This window comes from Ictidomys tridecemlineatus, chromosome X (assembly GCF_052094955.1).
Source record: "Ictidomys tridecemlineatus isolate mIctTri1 chromosome X, mIctTri1.hap1, whole genome shotgun sequence".
Classification (NCBI taxonomy): Eukaryota; Metazoa; Chordata; class Mammalia; order Rodentia; family Sciuridae; genus Ictidomys; species Ictidomys tridecemlineatus.
Genome location: NC_135493.1, coordinates 31,421,476 through 31,439,857, shown reverse-complemented (window position 1 = coordinate 31,439,857; position 18,382 = coordinate 31,421,476). Strand labels below are relative to the sequence as shown.

Genomic DNA, 18,382 nt, shown 5'->3' with positions numbered 1-18,382 from the left:
AAGAAAGACTATCTCGGTCTTTCAAAAAGTGCCTATTTTCATCACTAGACATTGAGCAATCGAAGATCAGTATCAAGTTACTATCTTAGCCTTGCAATGGTATCTGCTCAACATACATTTACCATTTGGCTGACGCACAACTTGGGCAGTAAGAATTTGTCTCACATTAAGAGGGGCAGCAACAGAGGTATGTGGAGGAAAAAGTAACCAGAGGCCTTATACTGGTTCAGTTCCAGCAATAAATCCATCATTACTCCATGGAATTGGGACACTCCCTGCGTATCTCTCGTGGACCCTATCCTCTGGTGGTCCGGATCTATCTAGGGATCTCAATGAGAGCTCTTGCTGTGAATAAGTCGGGTTATTCCTGTAACGCTCTAGAGGTGGTGGACCTGCTGACGCCCTAGGGTGGGATATTTTGGGCTTGGCTACTAAGGCAACGTAAATACACATCAAAATGCCCACACCAACAGTTCCCGACAGCATTCCCTCACAAGAAAAAAAAAAAAAGCAGACTCAAAATTATCCCTTTTAAATGCCTCTCTTTGGAACTGTAAGAACTGGTATAGTTAGTGGGTAAAGCGCTATGCCAGACCCCACCTACGTCGGGCACGCGCCCACAAAGTTGGGGCTCCACGCTGCTCCTGCGCAGGTCCTAGACTCCTCCCTTTAGGAGGCTCACCCCTCCCTTCTCCGCTACTTCCTGCCCTCACCCAACGCCTTTAACGCGCTTGCGCTGTTTTGATAGGCTTCCCAGGCATAAGTAATCACAGAACTGCCTCTCTGGGACCGCCCCCGCCACCTCTTCGCCCCGCCCACGCTTTTACCGGCCCCTCCCGAAGTCTCGCGAGGGTAGGAGCGCGTCGGTATTTTGCGGACAACTAGCTCTCCCAGCTGCTGTAATTGCTGCTGCGGGAGAAATTGGAGCTGCTGTCGCCGGCACGCCCGCCCTCCCCCACTGAGAAGAGCCACCGCCTCTTCTCCTGCGCTCCTTATACACCTATCGCCGGGAGCGGCGGCAGCAACAGTCCTTGGACTCACTGCCGCCTCCTCAGACAGCCGCTCTGCGGTTCATTCCCGCAGCCCGGCAACTGAGGGCGGCCCCCCTTTCCCTAGCCGGCTTCTCACTCCAGATCGTTTGCTCCCTCCTTAACCTCGCCTGGGACCCACCTCCCCATAGTCTCGCCCGGGTGGAGGACGAAGAGGAGACGGGAGAGTCACCCTTCCTCCGTGCCGGCCCCCTCACCCGCGGGTGTGTCCTATAAATGGCGTCGGAAAGCGACACGGAGGAATTCTATGATGCCCCTGAAGATGTGCACCCTGTAGGGTAAGTAATGAAGCTATATGGCCCAAAAGCCGGGCATCCCAGTGCCCTGGCTTCTCCTGTGCTTTCCCCTACACCCCTCCCAGGTCCCGCTGTGTCCGCCACTGCTGTTCCTCTCAGTCTCACTTCAGCACTTCAGAGCCCAGATCTGGGGCTCCTTAGGGTAGGGTAAGTTGGAGAAGGAAGAATCGTCCGCCTCGGGCACCTCCCGCCCCTTTCCTTAAAGATCAGCCCGGGTGCTCGCTCGGATCCCCTGTCTCGTCGTATTCAACCTTCTTTGAGTGGGACAGTTTACGTGCTTGAGAACCGGAGATTTCTATTTGTGGGGTTCAGACATACCTTTCAAACATCCGCTTTGGCCTCGGGGACCATAGATTAAAGGAGCGGTAACAGGAGAAATTGCACTTCCCAATTTTTTTTTCTTTTACCGCTAACTTACCTATTGGTGTCAGAGATAGCTGTAACTCTTACCTACTTGCTGTCCACTTTTTCTTGCATAGAAAAGGAGTAGAGGAAAGATTGGCTATTTACTTAAGGAAGTCCTCTGGCCGAGACATTCTGAATCAACAGTGTTTTACTAAAATAGCACCTTACAGTGAGGCAAACGGAATCAAAGACAAGACCTTTACCATTGGGGAGAAGGATGTGATCTAAAAAGGGAGCCGGACATAAATGTATACAACAGATTACAGAGGTACAAACAAGTGCTGAGTAATCTGGTGCTTGGACCGGGAGCCCCAGCATTGTGCCCTTTATCTAATTTTGCAAGATGTTTTAGTGGTGATTAATATGGGTGATTCTGAGTTGAAAGTACAATAGTTGGAATACTTCCCTTGACCAGAACTTCTACTTACTTTCCACTCTTCTACTTTTCAAAGTCGAAATACTGTTTAAAGCGTTTTTGCCAAACTCTTCTACTAACATGAGTGGAACTAGTGGCAGTGAAATATATTTCATGCTGTAAGAATTTAGAATTGGTAAAATTTGTATGTTAGTATAAATCACAAATATGGTTCTGGGAGTTCAACAGCCTTCAATTCTCATGCTTACCCCGTGGAAGAAATACCCTGTTTGATAAATAAAGTTATCTGTACATTTTAGAAATCATTCTAAAATCTTTATTATACACAACTTATACCAAAAAACTTACAGCAACAAAATCAGAAAGAAATGTATGTTGGCAGATTGCAAATGTGTATGTTCTCACTAACATTCATATTACTTCACTGTTGTGAGATTTGGGGATGGTAATGCCAGATCTTGAGATGACACTGAATCTCCTTCAAGTTCAGTATCTGAGACACATTCATAGCTACATAGTAGAGAATAAAAATAAATTTGAATTTTCAAATATTTTGTATTACTTTAAAATTTTTGTGCATGATTGTCCCTTCAAAGTAATGAACTATCATTTCAGGTTAAATGAGAGACTGAATCCTTTAGTATGTGTGTGTGTTGGAGTGGGGGAAGGAAATAATCGGTTTACTTGATTATCAATCCAGAATTATGTGGATATTAAGTTCATTGAATGAGTTTAATCTCAAAGAACAGTTACTTCAGAACCTATGTAAACTGTTTAGTTCAGTACTTGGTACAGAAAAGCATTCAAATATTCATTCCTGTCTTTCTTTCTGGACATTAGCAAATTTGTTATCTTTACACAGTGTTTGCTTTGGGAGGTTGTATCCAGAACTTGGAAGTATTGTGAGACAAGCACTCTACCAACTGAGCTACATCCCAGCCCACATCTAAACTAGATGACTCATTTTGATAGAACTGATAGTCACTTCCTCCCTCTGGGATAATATAGCTTCTTAAACACTTTGATACTAGGTGAATAATAATAATAATAATAATAATAATAATGTCCTTGGGACTCAGCTTCCTAATTTTAACTCTAGAGTTGCCTAAAATCTGAGTATGTTGAAAAAAAATTCTGTTAACAGAATATAGGATCTGTTTGGATTTCGTGGCTCTGCTGCATTAGTGAAAGAATTTGGAAGAAAATAAACTCATCTGGAGAATTACATCTGAAAAGAACTAGCTATATTCAGAGGACAGAAAGGGGTAGGGTCATTTACATTTTCCTCTATCCTTTGTGGCAGGTTTGTTTGCATAAGGTACTGTTAGCCCACTTGACCGAAAACTAACTACCTAGAAACTCAGTGAGAAATCTTGATTTGTAGAAACAGAAGGCATCACTCAATATGTGGTCATCAGAATTATCTTCTGTCCCTTGATATGAACTGGAGTAACACATCTTAAAAACCCTAAGAGATAAATAGACTAGATATGAACACTTTTAAGAAATACTCCTTGCTTTGTCTATTTGGGTACACACAGACCTTTTCTTCAAATTGTAGTTAACTGAGCAGACAGTTGAGCATTATCTCATGTGTTTTTATTGATCAGTGAAATTCAAGTATACAGTCCATTTCATAAAAATGTATTTCTTGCATTGCCCATCCAATATTGTCTTCAGTTTTGTTAATCTGCTCTTTGAAAGTAAATGTAAAAAGTTGAAAATTAGCAATTTTTTACAACATACTTTTTCACAGTGGCAGATCATCTCCTCTTGCCCAGGTTTGCAAAATGTACTATATTTATAATGCTTTATTTTGACTGATACTTTAGGTCTAGTTTCTTTATTCCTGTCTCCAGTTTTACAAATAAGGAACCTTAGACTCAGAGAAGTTAAGTGGATTATTTTAGGAGAGACAACTTGTAAGTGTCAGAGCTGGGATTTGAAACCAGCTCTTCAAACTCATTAGTCCAGAATTTTTTTTCTAGTACATCATAGCTTCCTCCATACTACGTATAGAGTGGGGTCAGGGAGATTCTCCCCAAATAGATTCTGGGTCAAATACTTTAGGGCCAACTTGCTGAGTTGAACTGATGCATCAGTTTAAAACCAGCAACCCAGAACTAGAGACCCTTATGTTAAGTAAAATAAGCCAAACTTAGAAGGTCAGAGGATATATGTATTCTCTTATATGTGGAAGCTAGAGAGGAAAAGGGAGGAAAAGGTGGGGAATGGGTGGGAATCTCATGAAAATCAAAGGAAGATCAGTAGAGGAAAGAGACCACCATGTGGGAGGAGGGAAGGGAGGGGGGATGTTCTGGGGATTGATATTGGCTAAATTATATTATTACATTCTGTGCTTGTAGGAATATGTAACAAAAATCCTATCATTAGGTACAACTGTAATGAACCAATAAAAAATGTGAAAAAAGAAAACCAGCATCCCAACTAGGTGTGGTGGTGCACACTTGTAATCCGAGCTGCTAGAGAGTCTGAGGCAGTAGGATCATAAATTTGAGACCAAGATATGCAATTTAGCAAGACCTTGTCTCAAAATTTAACCCAGGGTTTGGCAGGGGAAGTTCAGGATGCATCTCATCCATATAGCGCTTAGCTATGGGTTCAATCCCAAAAAATTAAAAATCAGAGTTACAGTGACACACTGCTGTAATCACAGTGACTTGGGAGGCTGGGAGGATCACAAGTTCAAGGCCAGCCTCAGCAACTTAGTGTCTCAAAATAAAAAATTAAAAGGGCTGCAGATGTAGCTTACTGTTAAAGTGCTCTGGGTACAATCTCCAATACCAAAAATAAAATTAAAACCAGCAGCCCAAACTTTTCAGTTCTCTTCACTAGAAATTCCCACTTTTTCTTTCAGGAATATGTATTTTTGTCAGAAAGGAATATTATAAGATTATTTTCTGTTATTAAATAGGAGGAACATCTAGTTAAACTATTTCTTATAAAATATGAAAACTTGAAGCCCATAGAAGGAAAGTGAATTGTCCATGGTGCTATGACAAATTCATGGCAGAACCAGGACTAGAACACAGACCAGTTTCACAGTCTGTCATTTTCTCTGGTATCATGGTTAATACAGCAGGAAAGGAAAGAGGAACGGTGGTATAGTAGAAAAGAGCTCTGAACTGAGTCATTTCATTTCCTCATCTTTAAATTGAGATTACATTTTGAGAACCCTTCTGACTCTAAATGCCTGTCATTGTATGGAGATTTGATAGTGTGCTTTTATTGATAAGCTTTTGTTCTTGGAAATTATACACACACAGCTTTGAGTTTAACAAACTTGATGTTTTTGGTACATGATTCAAGAAAGACCAATAGATTTGAAATTATTTTTGGATAAATTATATATTAATTGATTGCCTCTGCTAAATCCTATAGCTTATATCTACACATTCTAAAGGCTGACACTGAGAACAAGTTATAAAAATAAATATAGCATTTTTAACACTGTATTCAGCCAAAATATATTTGAGGCCTCAGAAGAGGGAACCATACATTTTGTAGTAGGAAGGGACCCATTATTTAACCCAGTCCTCCCATTGAACTGAAAGTGAAACCTAGGCTCAGAGAGGGGAAGTAACACACTGCTGATTAGTGGTAGACTAGAACTAGAACTTAAAATGATTTTGTTTTTTCTTTTTTCTTTTTTCTTTTTTTTTGGGGGGGCGGGTACCGGGGATTAAACCCAGGGGTGCTTAACCACTGGGCAACATCTGCAGCCCTTTTTTTGTGTGTGTTTTATTTAGATACTGGGTCTCACTTAGTGCTTAGGTCCTCACTAAGTTTGAAGCTGGCTTTGAACTTGTCACCCTCCTGCCTCAGTCTCCTGAGCTGCTGGGATTACAGGATTGTGCCACTGCACCCAGCACTGAACCCAGATTTCTTGATTTCTCATTTGTATGGTGCTGCCATGTGGAATTGGGGAGAATAATGCTGGTTATCCCTGATATAGGTTTCTGATACATACCCTGTTTGCCAGACTTCTAAGATGTTCTACTTCTATCTAACATGACTATTTCTTCATGCTTTACTTGTCAAAGGACATTGACTGTTCTAGGATCCTGTTGCTCACTACTTTTCTCCAAGTCAGAATGAAAATGGTGGCAGACTGGCTTATGTAGAACAGAGTTCATATTAGTTTATTTTTAGGAGTCTAGTTAGTGTTACTTGCAACTACCATGTTTAGATTAGAGTAACGGCAAAATATTGATTAACTTATAGGAACTGTAATAAAAGTGTCTGGAAGAATTGCTACATCTAAAAAACAAAACTGTCTTTGTTGAAAATTCAGCTTTCTTGCTTTACTTAGCCCTCAGAAATGTTTCTCTCTGAATTGAAAATTTATGCAGTTTTATTTAAACAATATTGCATGATGTGAATTACTTTAGGGAAGCAAAACCTCCTTTATGGCCGTTCGTTCCTGAGTTTTTGACATTTAATCATAGATTATATTTGATTGCTGTTGATTTTGTGGATTGATAGAAATTCATTTATAAATGCTGCTTTATCACAGTCTTATCATATTGAAGTGGAAAAACCTTCAAGATATTAATTAGTAAAATTAAGTTCTAAATTTAATGACTTCCAACTGTCAATTGGTAACTCATTTAGGTAGGACAGTTGGTAGCAGTATGGCAATTTGGGGGGATCAGTTTGAATCTGTAAGTTGAAAGCTTTATTCTGTTTTTGGTAACCTACTTCATAAAATAGAGTAGACAAAATTTAATTTTTAAAAATATAAATGCCTATACAGTTTTAGGATAAAAATAGTTCATTAACTATCTTATAGGACAGGGGAAAAAAACTTTTAATTTTTAGCATGCAACCTTTATACAACACTCTTGTGTGTGTCCTCTTTAGTTCGTTGTTATGACAGATGAATTTTTCAGGTAAATCTCTTAAAGAAGCTGTTTGTTAAATAAAGTCAACAGTTTTTTTTTTTTAAAAAAAACTATTTCCTCTTCACACTCTGGCTACAATTTGGGGAGAGTACATCTTGGGGTAATGAGGTATAGGAAGAGAGTATGAAAAGTAGCTCATGAAAGTTGTAGTGAAGGAGGTGGAGGGGGTGAGGGGACCAGGAAGCTGCTTCCTAGGTCCTGTGTAACTGAGATAAGACAAATTCCACCATTTAATATTGTTTTACATACACATAAATGGTCTGCTTTAAATAACCCTATATTCAAGAAATTAATAACCTGTAAGAAATATCTCTGATAATATTTAAAGTCACAAAATTGGAGCCAGGGCTGTAGCTTAGTGGCAGAGCACTTGCCTAGCACATATGAAGCACTGTGTTTGATCCTCAGCAGCACTCCATAAACATTTTAAAAATAAACAAAAGTACTCTGTCCATCTACGACAAAAAATAAATAAAGTCACAAAAATTATAGGTACCTTATGATGCCTTACTGATATTGACTTGAATTGATAATTAACCTACATTTCTATTTTCTATCCAGAGCTAAGGTAATTTCTACTAACATTCACAAAGCCTGTTCCCCTTTTTCTTTTGGATATTATTCAGCTAACCAGATAAATCTTTAATTGGGTGCTCTGTTCTCTCATGATTCAAAATTGAGGGGAAAGCACCTAAGACAAAATGTGAGCCTCATAACTGATGACAACCCCAATGTTTTTCCCAGTCAGTATACAAATTTATCTTGGTTACTATAGCAACCAGTCTATCAGTTATTCTTCTAGATCTTTTGCCTTCTCTCAGATGCTAGGATTACCATATAATCAGGTTCTGCTAAAGTGCTTCAGGTCTTAGCATTTTATTACCAGCTGCAGCTGTCTAGTAGTTTATAATTTGGCATTCCATCAGGGTCAGTTGCTTTCAAGCCCATGAAACCTTTTTTTCCTCCAAACACTTTTTTAAACATTTTAAACATACAGAATTTAACAAAAACATGTTCATGCAGCAATTTCCTCATACTAATTATCTCAGTTCCAATGTTAACCATTGTCTTTTAGATTGAATCACTGGCATCCATTGGCCATCCTTTGTAATACCAAGTAGAATAAATTTCAAGATCAAGGGTGACCTTTAGGAAATATATTTGCAAATAGGATTTTAGACTCAGTATCATCACAGCTTAGCTGAAGTGCTTTAAAAGCATCTTGATTCATCAGCAACTCCCAAATAATATTTTAACAAAAATGATTTCTATGGGTTGTAGAAAGAATATTTGGCCTTTAGATGAGTTCATTATAATTTGAGAAAACTGTTTAGAAATTTAATAGGAAATGTTATCTTTGTTTCACAGCCTTTGAATAAACAAAGGAAAGAAAAAGACTGAATAATTGGATGGGTCTTTAAGTTTTTTTGTGTTCACTTAACATTTTTATCTCATAAAAACTCAGAATTCAAATAATTAAAGTTATACATGTGTTATTTATTTTGCTCAAAATATGGATATTGAAGAACTATGATAAATATGTAAGTCACTTCCATTAATGTTTGTTTTTGGAGCTCATGCTTATTAGTATTGCTAGGTGTAGTAGTAACTTCTAAATGTGCACAATTGATCTTTTGTATTTACTAAATTGGAGGTGGTTATTCTGTTAAGGTTTAAGCTTTGGTATCATTTCCATACATTACAATAATATAAGTCATTTCTATTTAGCAAAGTAGAATTCTACCTTTTAAATTGATACATAAGAAGTACACATATTAATGAGGTGCCATGTGATGTTTTGATGCTTGTATACTTTGTGTAATGTTTAAATCAAGGTAAACCTGTCTATTTATCATTGTTTTATGGTGAAAACATTTAGAATCTTTCTTTTGGATTTAAAGAAAAATTATACAGTGCATTATCATTATCTGTAGTCACTCTGTTATGTCATAGAATACCAGAACTTCTTTCTCCTAACTGTAACTTAGTACCTGTTAATCAACTATAATCTGTCTTCCCTCACTTCTTATTTCCCCAGCCTCTGGTAACTACCATTTTACTCTCAACTTCTATAAGATCAACTGTTTTAGATTCCATGTAAGTGAGATCATGTGGCAATTGTCTTTCTGTGCTTGGTTTATTTCAGTTAACATAATGATCTCCAGTTCTATACAGGATGTCACAAACAACAAGTTTTTATTCTTTTTTATGGCTGAATAGTATTCCATTGCATATATGTTCTACATTTCTTTATCAATTCACCAGTTGATAAATAATTTCAGTTGCTTCTCTCTCCTAGTAATTACCCTGTAGATATCTCTTTGGATTGATTTCATTTATTTTGGATATAAACCCAGTAGTAGTATTGCTGGGTCATATGGTAGTTCTATTTTAAATTTTTTGAAGCACCTCCATACTGTTTTTCCACAATGTATTAATTTACACTCCAATCAGCAGTGTGCAAGGGTTCCTTTCTCTCCATATCCTTGACAGCACCTGTTATCTTTTATCTTTTTGATAATAGCCATTCTAATTGGAGTGGAGTGATGTCTCTGTTGTGGTTCTGTTTCAGTTTGTGTTTCCCTGATGATTAGGGAAGTTGTACTTTTTTTCATGTACCTGTTGGCCATTTGTATGTCTTCTTTTGAGAAATGTAACTTTGTAACTAAATGTCATTTTAAGTGGGATTATTGGGGGGGTTGCTGTTGCTTGAGTTCTTTATATATTCTGGTTATCAATCCTTTGTCAAATATATAGCTTGCAAATATTTTCTCTTATTCTGTAAGTCGTCTCTTTGCTGTGTTGATTGTTAGCTTTTTAGTGCAGAGCTTTTTAACTTGGTATAAACAAATTTTTCTATTTTTATTTTCATTTCTTGTGCTTTTAGGGTCTTATCCTAAAAATCCTTGCCCATTCCATTGTCCTGAAGCATTTCATCTATGTTTTCTTCAAGTAGTTTCATGGTTCAGGTCTTACATTTAGGTCTTTAATCCATTTTGAATTTTTTAAGTCAATTGGTGATAGGGGATTAATTTCATGTGAATATCCAATTTCCCCAGCACAATTTATTGTCCTTTATCCAGTGCATGTACTGAGCACCTTTGTCAAAGATCAGTTGGGGATGGATATGTGTATTTATTTCTAGGCTCCTGCTCTATTCCTGGTCTGTGTGTCTTTTTATGCCAGTAACACTTAATTTTAATTATTATAGCTTTGCAGTATGTTTTGAAGTCAGGTAGTGTAATTTTGCCTGCTTTATTCTTTTTGTTCAGGATTGCTTTCTCTATTTGAGTATTTTTTGTGGTTCCATATGAATTTTGTAATTTTTTTCTGATCTGTGAGAAGTGTTACTGATATTTTGATAGGGAATGCATGGAATCTGTAAATTGATTTAGTATTACAGACATTTTAACTATTGATTCTTCTAATTCGTGAATTTCAATGTCTTTTTGGTATCTGTTTTGATTTCTCTCATCAGCGTTTTTTAATTTTCATTGTAGCTCTTTCATATCTTTGGTTTATTCTTAGGGTTTTTTAACTATTGCAGATGGTATTGCGTTTTTGTTTCCTTTTTTTTCCTTTTCCAATTTGCTGTTGGTATGGAAACAAACTGATTTTTGTATGTTTCATTAAGATTTTACTTTTAAGATATTGTGATATTTTTCAAAAAGTAACTTTCCTGAATTAGAAATTATTATAGTAAGCTTGTTAGTATATACCTTTAGCACTGAATGATAAAATCTTATCTTTAATTTTTATTTAAATCATACGTTGAATGGTTTCATTTTAAGATTAGTACATCTTATCCAAAACTGCAGTTAAGTTCTAATAATGCCCCCTAGGAGAACTTTAATTGCACAAATAGACTTCAGAGCAGAAAGTTTTACTTTCTCCATGGGACGCTGATCCTTAAAATTTTAAAAGAGGGAGGATCAATTTTTAAAAATCCAAGGGTGGCACATAAAATTATTAGAAACTCTCAAGATGGAAAACTTTTAACATTTTTTCTGTACCACAATTTTTTTTAGTTGTTGATGGACCTTTATTTTATTTATTTATACGTGGTGCTGAGAATGGAACCCAGTGCCTCACACATGCTAGGCAAGTGCTCTACCCCTGGACCAGAACTCTGACCCCTCCATACCATAATTGAACCCTGAATGTTCTGATGGACTGCAGATCAAACTTTCTAGAGAACCAGTAAACAGCCATGTTGTGCTGTATTCAAGCTTGGTTTGTCCAAAGCAAGCATTTTATCACTAAGTAGGTTTGAGAGAAGGGATAGGAGTATTCTTTCTGGCCTTATTCTTGAACTGGTATGAATAGCTATGGATGAACTTAAAACCCATAGTCCTCTTTTAAATATGTCTCGGAAATCCTTTATTTAAATTAAGGTACTGGGTAAGTAATCTTCCTGGTTATTAGCAGTACTAGTAACAATTTAAGTGTTTTTGAAAAAAACCTCTTAGCTGGATGTGGTGGCACACGTCTGTAATCCTCATGGTTTGGAAGCCTCAGCAATTTGGCGAGGCCCTAAGTAACTTAATGAGACTCGTCTCAAAATAAAATGAAAAATAAAAACAGGCTGGGGATGTGGTCAGTGGTTAAGCTCCCATGAGTTCAATCCCCAGTACCCCCCCCAAAAAAAACACTCTTAAAATATACTTATTTTCCCATGTCAAACTAAAATGACAGGTGGTTTGAACATTTTCCTCAGCCCCAAATCCACTCTTTATTGCCATCTTTCTCCTTCCTAGTAACATTACTACAGAGATTTCCTAGCATAACAGTTCTTGTCCCTTATAACTGGGAAGGAACAGTGATGGATGAAATATGAAAAGTGGAAGGATTTTGGGGAAGGAGTAGGGGGAAAAGTCAGTTAAATTGGATATATACATTCGTAAGTGAATTTTTTTAGTAGTGTGTCTGGTGGGTATGGGTTATTGGATTACACAAAGATGGGTAAGCAGAGTAAATTCAGTAGCTTGATTAAAATTAGTACCTTGATGAGTGAGAGCAAGTAGGTCTGTTGATATTTTGCAATGTGTACTTTATTTTTATTAAATTGGATTAAGGGCTTAAGGTAAATGACTTTTTCCTTTAAATGAATTTTATTATCCCTGTTATATCCCAGGTCATAGTTCTAGGCTGCTGTTCTTTATTTTAGCCTTTTCCTTATTTCCCAGCATGGAGAAATATCCAAAGTTGAGGTGTAGCAGCAGAAGAAGGTTTAGATGGGGATTGAGTTGATGAGTATGCATGTTCTGTGGTGTTCCACTTCCCTTCACAATTTCTTCTACTTTCAAACTTCCTGGTACACTCAGATCTCTACCTAATCATCCCAGCTCCCCTCCCACACATTCCAGTTACTATAAGAGAAGTAGGGGAGGGACTGAGGCAAGGACAGTGGTTTGTATTTATAGGACCTTTGTAACTTGGGGACATCCTGTACTCAATAAATATTAAATGTTAACAGTGAAACCTTGGGAAATATTGACAGTTATCCTGCCCTTATATCAAATTCTTGTTATTAACTTTTTTCCAGGGGTAAATGTGTTCAAAATAAAAAATTAGTACTATATAGTTCTATGTGTTGTTACATGCAAAGAATAATAACTCCATAATGCCTACTAATGTTGGACATTCATTTTCAAAGTTTTTCTTAATACACAGTCACTTCTGACTGTCTTGCAGTTCTGTGTGATAGGACAATTTTTTAGATAGGTGGAAAAATTGACAACTTAGGGTAGGTTAGGGACTTGTTGTAAGTCAGCAAGAGGTAAAATTTTACTAACTTGTGGTAATTAAACAAATGGTTTTGAATGAAGATTTAAAACACTAGGTCACCCCTACTTTCATTTTCTAAACTATAAACATTTTGTGATGTTCTAGTTTACATGTAAATTATTAAAATGACAAGGCTAACTCCTGACATTTGGGTATAAAGAACTTTGAAATAATAAAAGAGAGAGTTTTTTATACCCTTCTTTTTAAGCTTTGACATAATTGATTGTAAGCCAGATCAGGAAGTGACCTTGCTACTGAAAAAGATGGAATCCCAGACTACTGTTCACTGTCTTTCAAAGGGTGTGCTCCCTCTCTCGCTCACTATCTCTCTATCTTTCTATCTCTATCCCAGGGTCCCAGGGGTGCGTATCCACTGAGCCACATTCTCAGCCCTTTTTACATTTTATTTTGAGACAGGGTCTAAGTTGCTTAGGCTGGCTTTGAATTTGCAATCCTTCTGCCTCAGTCTACCGAGTTGCTGGGATTACAGGCCTTCACCACCATGCCCAGCATGTTCTTTGTTCATAAGGGTAACCCAGATGTGAGCCACTCAAAAGTCTCTATCCCCAGATTTTTTTTTTCTGTTAATTGTTTTATAAATTGTTGTCAGTTGTTTAGTCAGGCCATGGTACTGTGGTGGGATAATTATTTATAACTCTGACTCATACTTTTGGCCACAACTCACTTACCCAATATTTCTTTTTTCCCCTCCTTCATATGTGTTTTCTAGTAGTCACAATGAGATACATGATAGTTATTAACATTTTCTACCTAACCAAATCTCTATTGACTACTAAATTAATGGGAAAATGCATTCCTGATAACTAGGTAATTGAAAATTACATGAATAGTAATTACTATTTAAGATGCCGATAAGATTGAATAAGCTTTTTTATAATAAATCATAAAAGACTTAAACTTGACCTATAAAATGTTTAATGTACATAAGTATTCTAGGTAATTTAAGATTTTTCTAGAATATTTAAGTCCTTCATACATTTTTCATAAAAAATTGCAGAAGGAGAATTTCAAATCAAAAAAGCATAAAAATTGAATTTATATAGTGCTTAATATTAAATGTTACCAAAATATGTTTGATTTTCCATTTGTGATGGTGAAGAAGAACATGAATAATTAAAACTTACCCATTAACTGGATGTGGTGGTGCATTCCTATAATGTCAGCTACTGGGGAGGCAGAAGATTACAAGTTCAAGACTAGCATGGGCAATTTAGTGAGGCTTTTTCTCAATTTTTCTTAAAAAAATTGAGTGCTTGGCTAGCATGCATGAAGTCCTATTTATAGGATCTCTAGTACTGCTCCCCCAAAAAAACCCTATACTTTATACCAGAATCTTAGTTAAGTCATTAGTTTACCATTTATTTTCCTTTAAGACCTTTTTTTATCAGAGATAATACCTGTAAATGTTCTTTAATTTAAAAAAAAATGGTTTGATTTGACTTTTGTTCCTCTGCCTGATTGGGTGATTATCAGTGAACTCAACCAGGAATCTTGAAGTCTGAAATGTAAGTTCACTGATCATAGAAGTGATCCATTTGCATTTTTAAAGGGGGTTTTACAAGTACTTTAGAGCCCTATTTTTTTTTTTTAGTTTAAAGGTGGACACAATATCTTTATTTTTTTATTTTTATGTGGTGCTGAGGATTGAACCCAGTGCCTCATGCATGCTAGGCAAGCACTCTAACACTGAGCCACAACCCCAGCCCCCTAATTTTTATTTACAAGTTATTGGTATTTACTTTTTACAATTAAGTGTTACACTGAATGTTTTAGATAACTTATAAAATCTTATAAACATATTAGTTTGATAAAGTTTCTGTAATGTGGCCTGCAGCCCAACATCTTGTTTGTTTACTTTTTAAAAAGTAAGTTACAAAGTGATTTCACATGTTTGCAATAGTTATTGACTTCTCCAGACAGGCATAATTTTAGTTATCTGCTTCTATTTTTTACTAGAAATTACTTTAAAACATTAATAGATCTGATTTTTATTTTAACCTACTTAATTGGAATATTATGATATTGCTGCCTTACCCCAGAGTTATTTTTTTAATGTAGGTATTTTGAATGGTTTTAAGTGTGCAGAGTAGAATGCTTTTCATGTAACATTCTTGAGTAGGACAAAGAACACGATTTTTTTGGTTATTTTTTTCAATAAAACACATTATTGAAAAATGACATGGAAATATATGGAAAATATAGGAATATGACATGGAAATATATATACATAATATTTTAAAAATCAGTTTGTCATTTTAGACAAGAGAATTGCTTAAGGGTCTACTTTAAGTTTGTAATTTACCTTATGTGTGAACAGATTTATATTTCACCACTAAATTTCCTTTGATTTCATTAAAGGTTATTTACAAATATTGCCACAAAACATACTTTCAAAAAATATAGAGCCATTGTGCTGAATTTTCTCACCATTTCTGTCAATATCATTGATAAAATAGGTACTTTTGATACATTTCTACTTTTGGGCTTTCATCATATTTAAAACTTAAAATGACCATTCAAATAATAATATGTGAACTAAAAATAGTTCACATCTGGAGGATTCAGTGTATTCCCTGTTATGTGATTATTTTAACTGTTTTGTCAGCTTTTTGTCAGTCTTGTTAGTAAACCAGTATTGCCTTATGTCCAGGGAAATTTGAGTGATTTGTTTTCTATTGCGTAGTTAAAACATGACATTTTAAAATGTACTATGAATTGAACTGCTATAACATTGACGTGGCTACATCACTATAATAAGCTGACTGATTTTAAGTCCTTCAGGTATAAACCAAGGAGTGGATAGCTGGATCAAATGATGTTTCCATTCCAAGTTTTTTGAGGAATCTCCATACTGCTTTCCACAATAGTGGCACCAATTTGCAGTCCCACCAACAGTATATGAGTGTACCTTTTTCCTCACATCCTCGCCAACATTTATTGTTGCCTGTATTCTTGATAATTGCCATTCTGACTGGAGTGAGTTGAAATCTCAGTGAAGTTTTAATTTGCATTCCTCTAATTGCTAGAGATGTTGAATATTTTTTCATATATTTGTTGATCGATTGTTTGGTTTTGATTTCTGATTTTTGCTGCTGCATTTTTTTTCCTGCCTGGCCTCAGTTGGCAATAATAGGACTCCATGTCAGTGTTTTCTGAGCACCAGAACCCTTCTGATTCCATGCTTAGACTTAGCACTTTAGTGTTGTCTTGGTTTGCTATCAAATCTTACTATTTCAAGCTTGCTGAGCTTTAGAAATCAGAACCCTTTAATTAGCTGTTTACTTTAATGAGTGGCTACTCCCTTATCTTTGCTCATATCCAGTTCACCTCAAGGACCTTAGAATCCCAGTACTTTCTTTGTACCAGCAAGCTGTTCTTTGTTCTGCTTGTTTCAGTTGCTTGAAACACTGCTTAAGCTCATCTTACTTTTTGTTTTGTTTTGTTTTGTTTTGTTTTTCTTATGGCAAAGGCAGAAGAGGAGGATAAAAACAAAATTACATTATAGAGTGAGTCACCTTTCTATAAGACACATGTTTCCCAAGCTACAGGCTTTATTCCACCAAACTCGCTCTATACTACTACTTCAATGTCATTGCTGCTTTTTACTTGGCTTCTTCATAGCCAGCCACCTTTTATTCTCTGAAAAAGAAGTAAGTCCTCTTAGGCACAAAAATAAACACCTAGTTAGTTCATTTCTCTGTGCAGTGCCCAATTGTTTTGGTATATTTCTTTCATGAAATATAAGAAGAAGTTTGGAAATGGTGATGTTAAGAATTAGATTGCACTAATTTTATTTTTATATCATAGGAGGTGGTTTTTTTTGCATTCCTAGGTGTTTAGTTAAATGTGAAATAGATGGCAAATGTAGGTTTCGCCTGCACAGTGATTTCTCCCTATTTGCAAAAGCCTTATAAGTTGTGTTTGTTTGTTTTCAGATAACTCTAATAGGTGGAGAAACACCAAACCCAAAAGGCAGAAAATCTACCTATAGGTAACAGGTGAGAAATTAGAGGTAGGATAGCTTATGAGGTCTGGCTCTTTGAAAATATAGAAATTCAATGTTCTTTTTAAAAAGTAGATTTAACTACTTATACCATGATTTTAAGTCCTAATTACCCTAAGGCATGAGTAATGAAGATCCAGTAATTGCCTGCAGGGAAACTAATGGTCAAAGCTCTGAAAAACCAACTTACATTCCTACTGTGGTCAACCATATCAGTAGCTGATTTCAAAATGTGGGTTTTGCAGTGAGCCTAGTAAGGCAGTTCAGTAGCTTCTATTTAGGGAATCTAATCTATGGGTTTTTTGGTTTGTTTGTTTGTTTGTTTGTTTTGATACCAGGGGTGATTAACTACTGAGCCACATCCCCAGTCCCCATATTTTATTTAGAGACAGGTCTCACTAAGTTGCTTAGAGCCTTGCTAGGTTGCTGAGGCTGGCTTTGAATTCACAATCCTCTTGCCTCAGTCTCCTGAGCCACTGGGATTATAGGCCTGCCCCACTACACCTTGCTACATGGGTTCTTAATACACATTTGTATCTATTGCTATTCATATCTAGGTTCTATTAGTGCCTCAGGTGGTGGGAGGATGTTTAGAGTATAAGTTGAAAGAATTGAGAAGCAAATTCTACTTCTTGTTGCAGAAGGTTCATCAGTTTTTTGATTGATATAAAAATAGTATATCTGAAATATTTCTAGTATCCTTTTTATAAAGGGAGGAAAGTGTCCTAAAATAACTATATATGTAGTGTGTGATTCTCTTTTTTTAATGACAACATACTTTCAATTGATTAATCTAGAAAGTTAGCTGTTGATGTTTATTTTACCTGTATCAGTTAACCTCATTTTGATCATGTTGAATGAGAATAGTTTTATATAAATATCTATATAAACAATGGCTAGGGCTGGGGATGTGGCTCAAGCGGTAGCGCGCTCGCCTGGCATGCGTGCGGCCCGGGTTCCATCCTCAGCACCACATACCAACAACGATGTTGTGTCTGCCGAGAACTAAAAAATAAAGACTCTTAAAAAAAAAAATGGCTATAAGTCAACTTAAATATCTAGAAAATTTGTCAGTTTGTTACAATAGCCTTCTTGAGTTTTTTTCGGGGGGGGGAGGTGGGGAGGTGGGGGGAGGTATAGTATTTGCATTTACCCATATGCACTGAATGCCCTGTCCAGAAAAACTTTGACTAAATATGCAAATGTATAGATCTTTTCCCCCATTCAGTGAATGTTGTAAAATATTTAGAAGAATATTTATATAATGACATTGGCCATGTGATTCTTCTTTCTTAATTCTTTTAAACACACAGGATTTTTTGCTTCATCTAATTAACTTGGGTATGAATTAGAGTTGCTGACAATGTACAGAACAGTCTGTTAAATTCCAATTTCAGATAAACAACAAATACATTTATATTATATTTTTCTGAAATTGGAATTTAACTGAACATTCAGTTTTTAGTTGCTAAATTTGGCAACCCTCGGTGGGGGAGAAATAGAGGGAAAGTAGTGGATAT

The 18,382-nt window shown here is 36.3% G+C and overlaps 1 protein-coding gene across 1 annotated transcript in view; it reads left to right on the top strand.

Annotated features, from left to right (window-relative positions):
• The first annotated feature begins 836 nt into the window (after positions 1–836).
• Positions 837–18,382, top strand: part of Wdr44 (WD repeat domain 44) — a 91,775-nt gene continuing 74,229 nt past the window's right edge. The window contains exon 1 of the mRNA XM_005319391.5: positions 837–1,327. Coding sequence (XP_005319448.1) covers positions 1,266–1,327 — 62 coding nt within the window. The 5' untranslated portion in view covers positions 837–1,265. The remainder of the gene's footprint in view (positions 1,328–18,382) is intronic.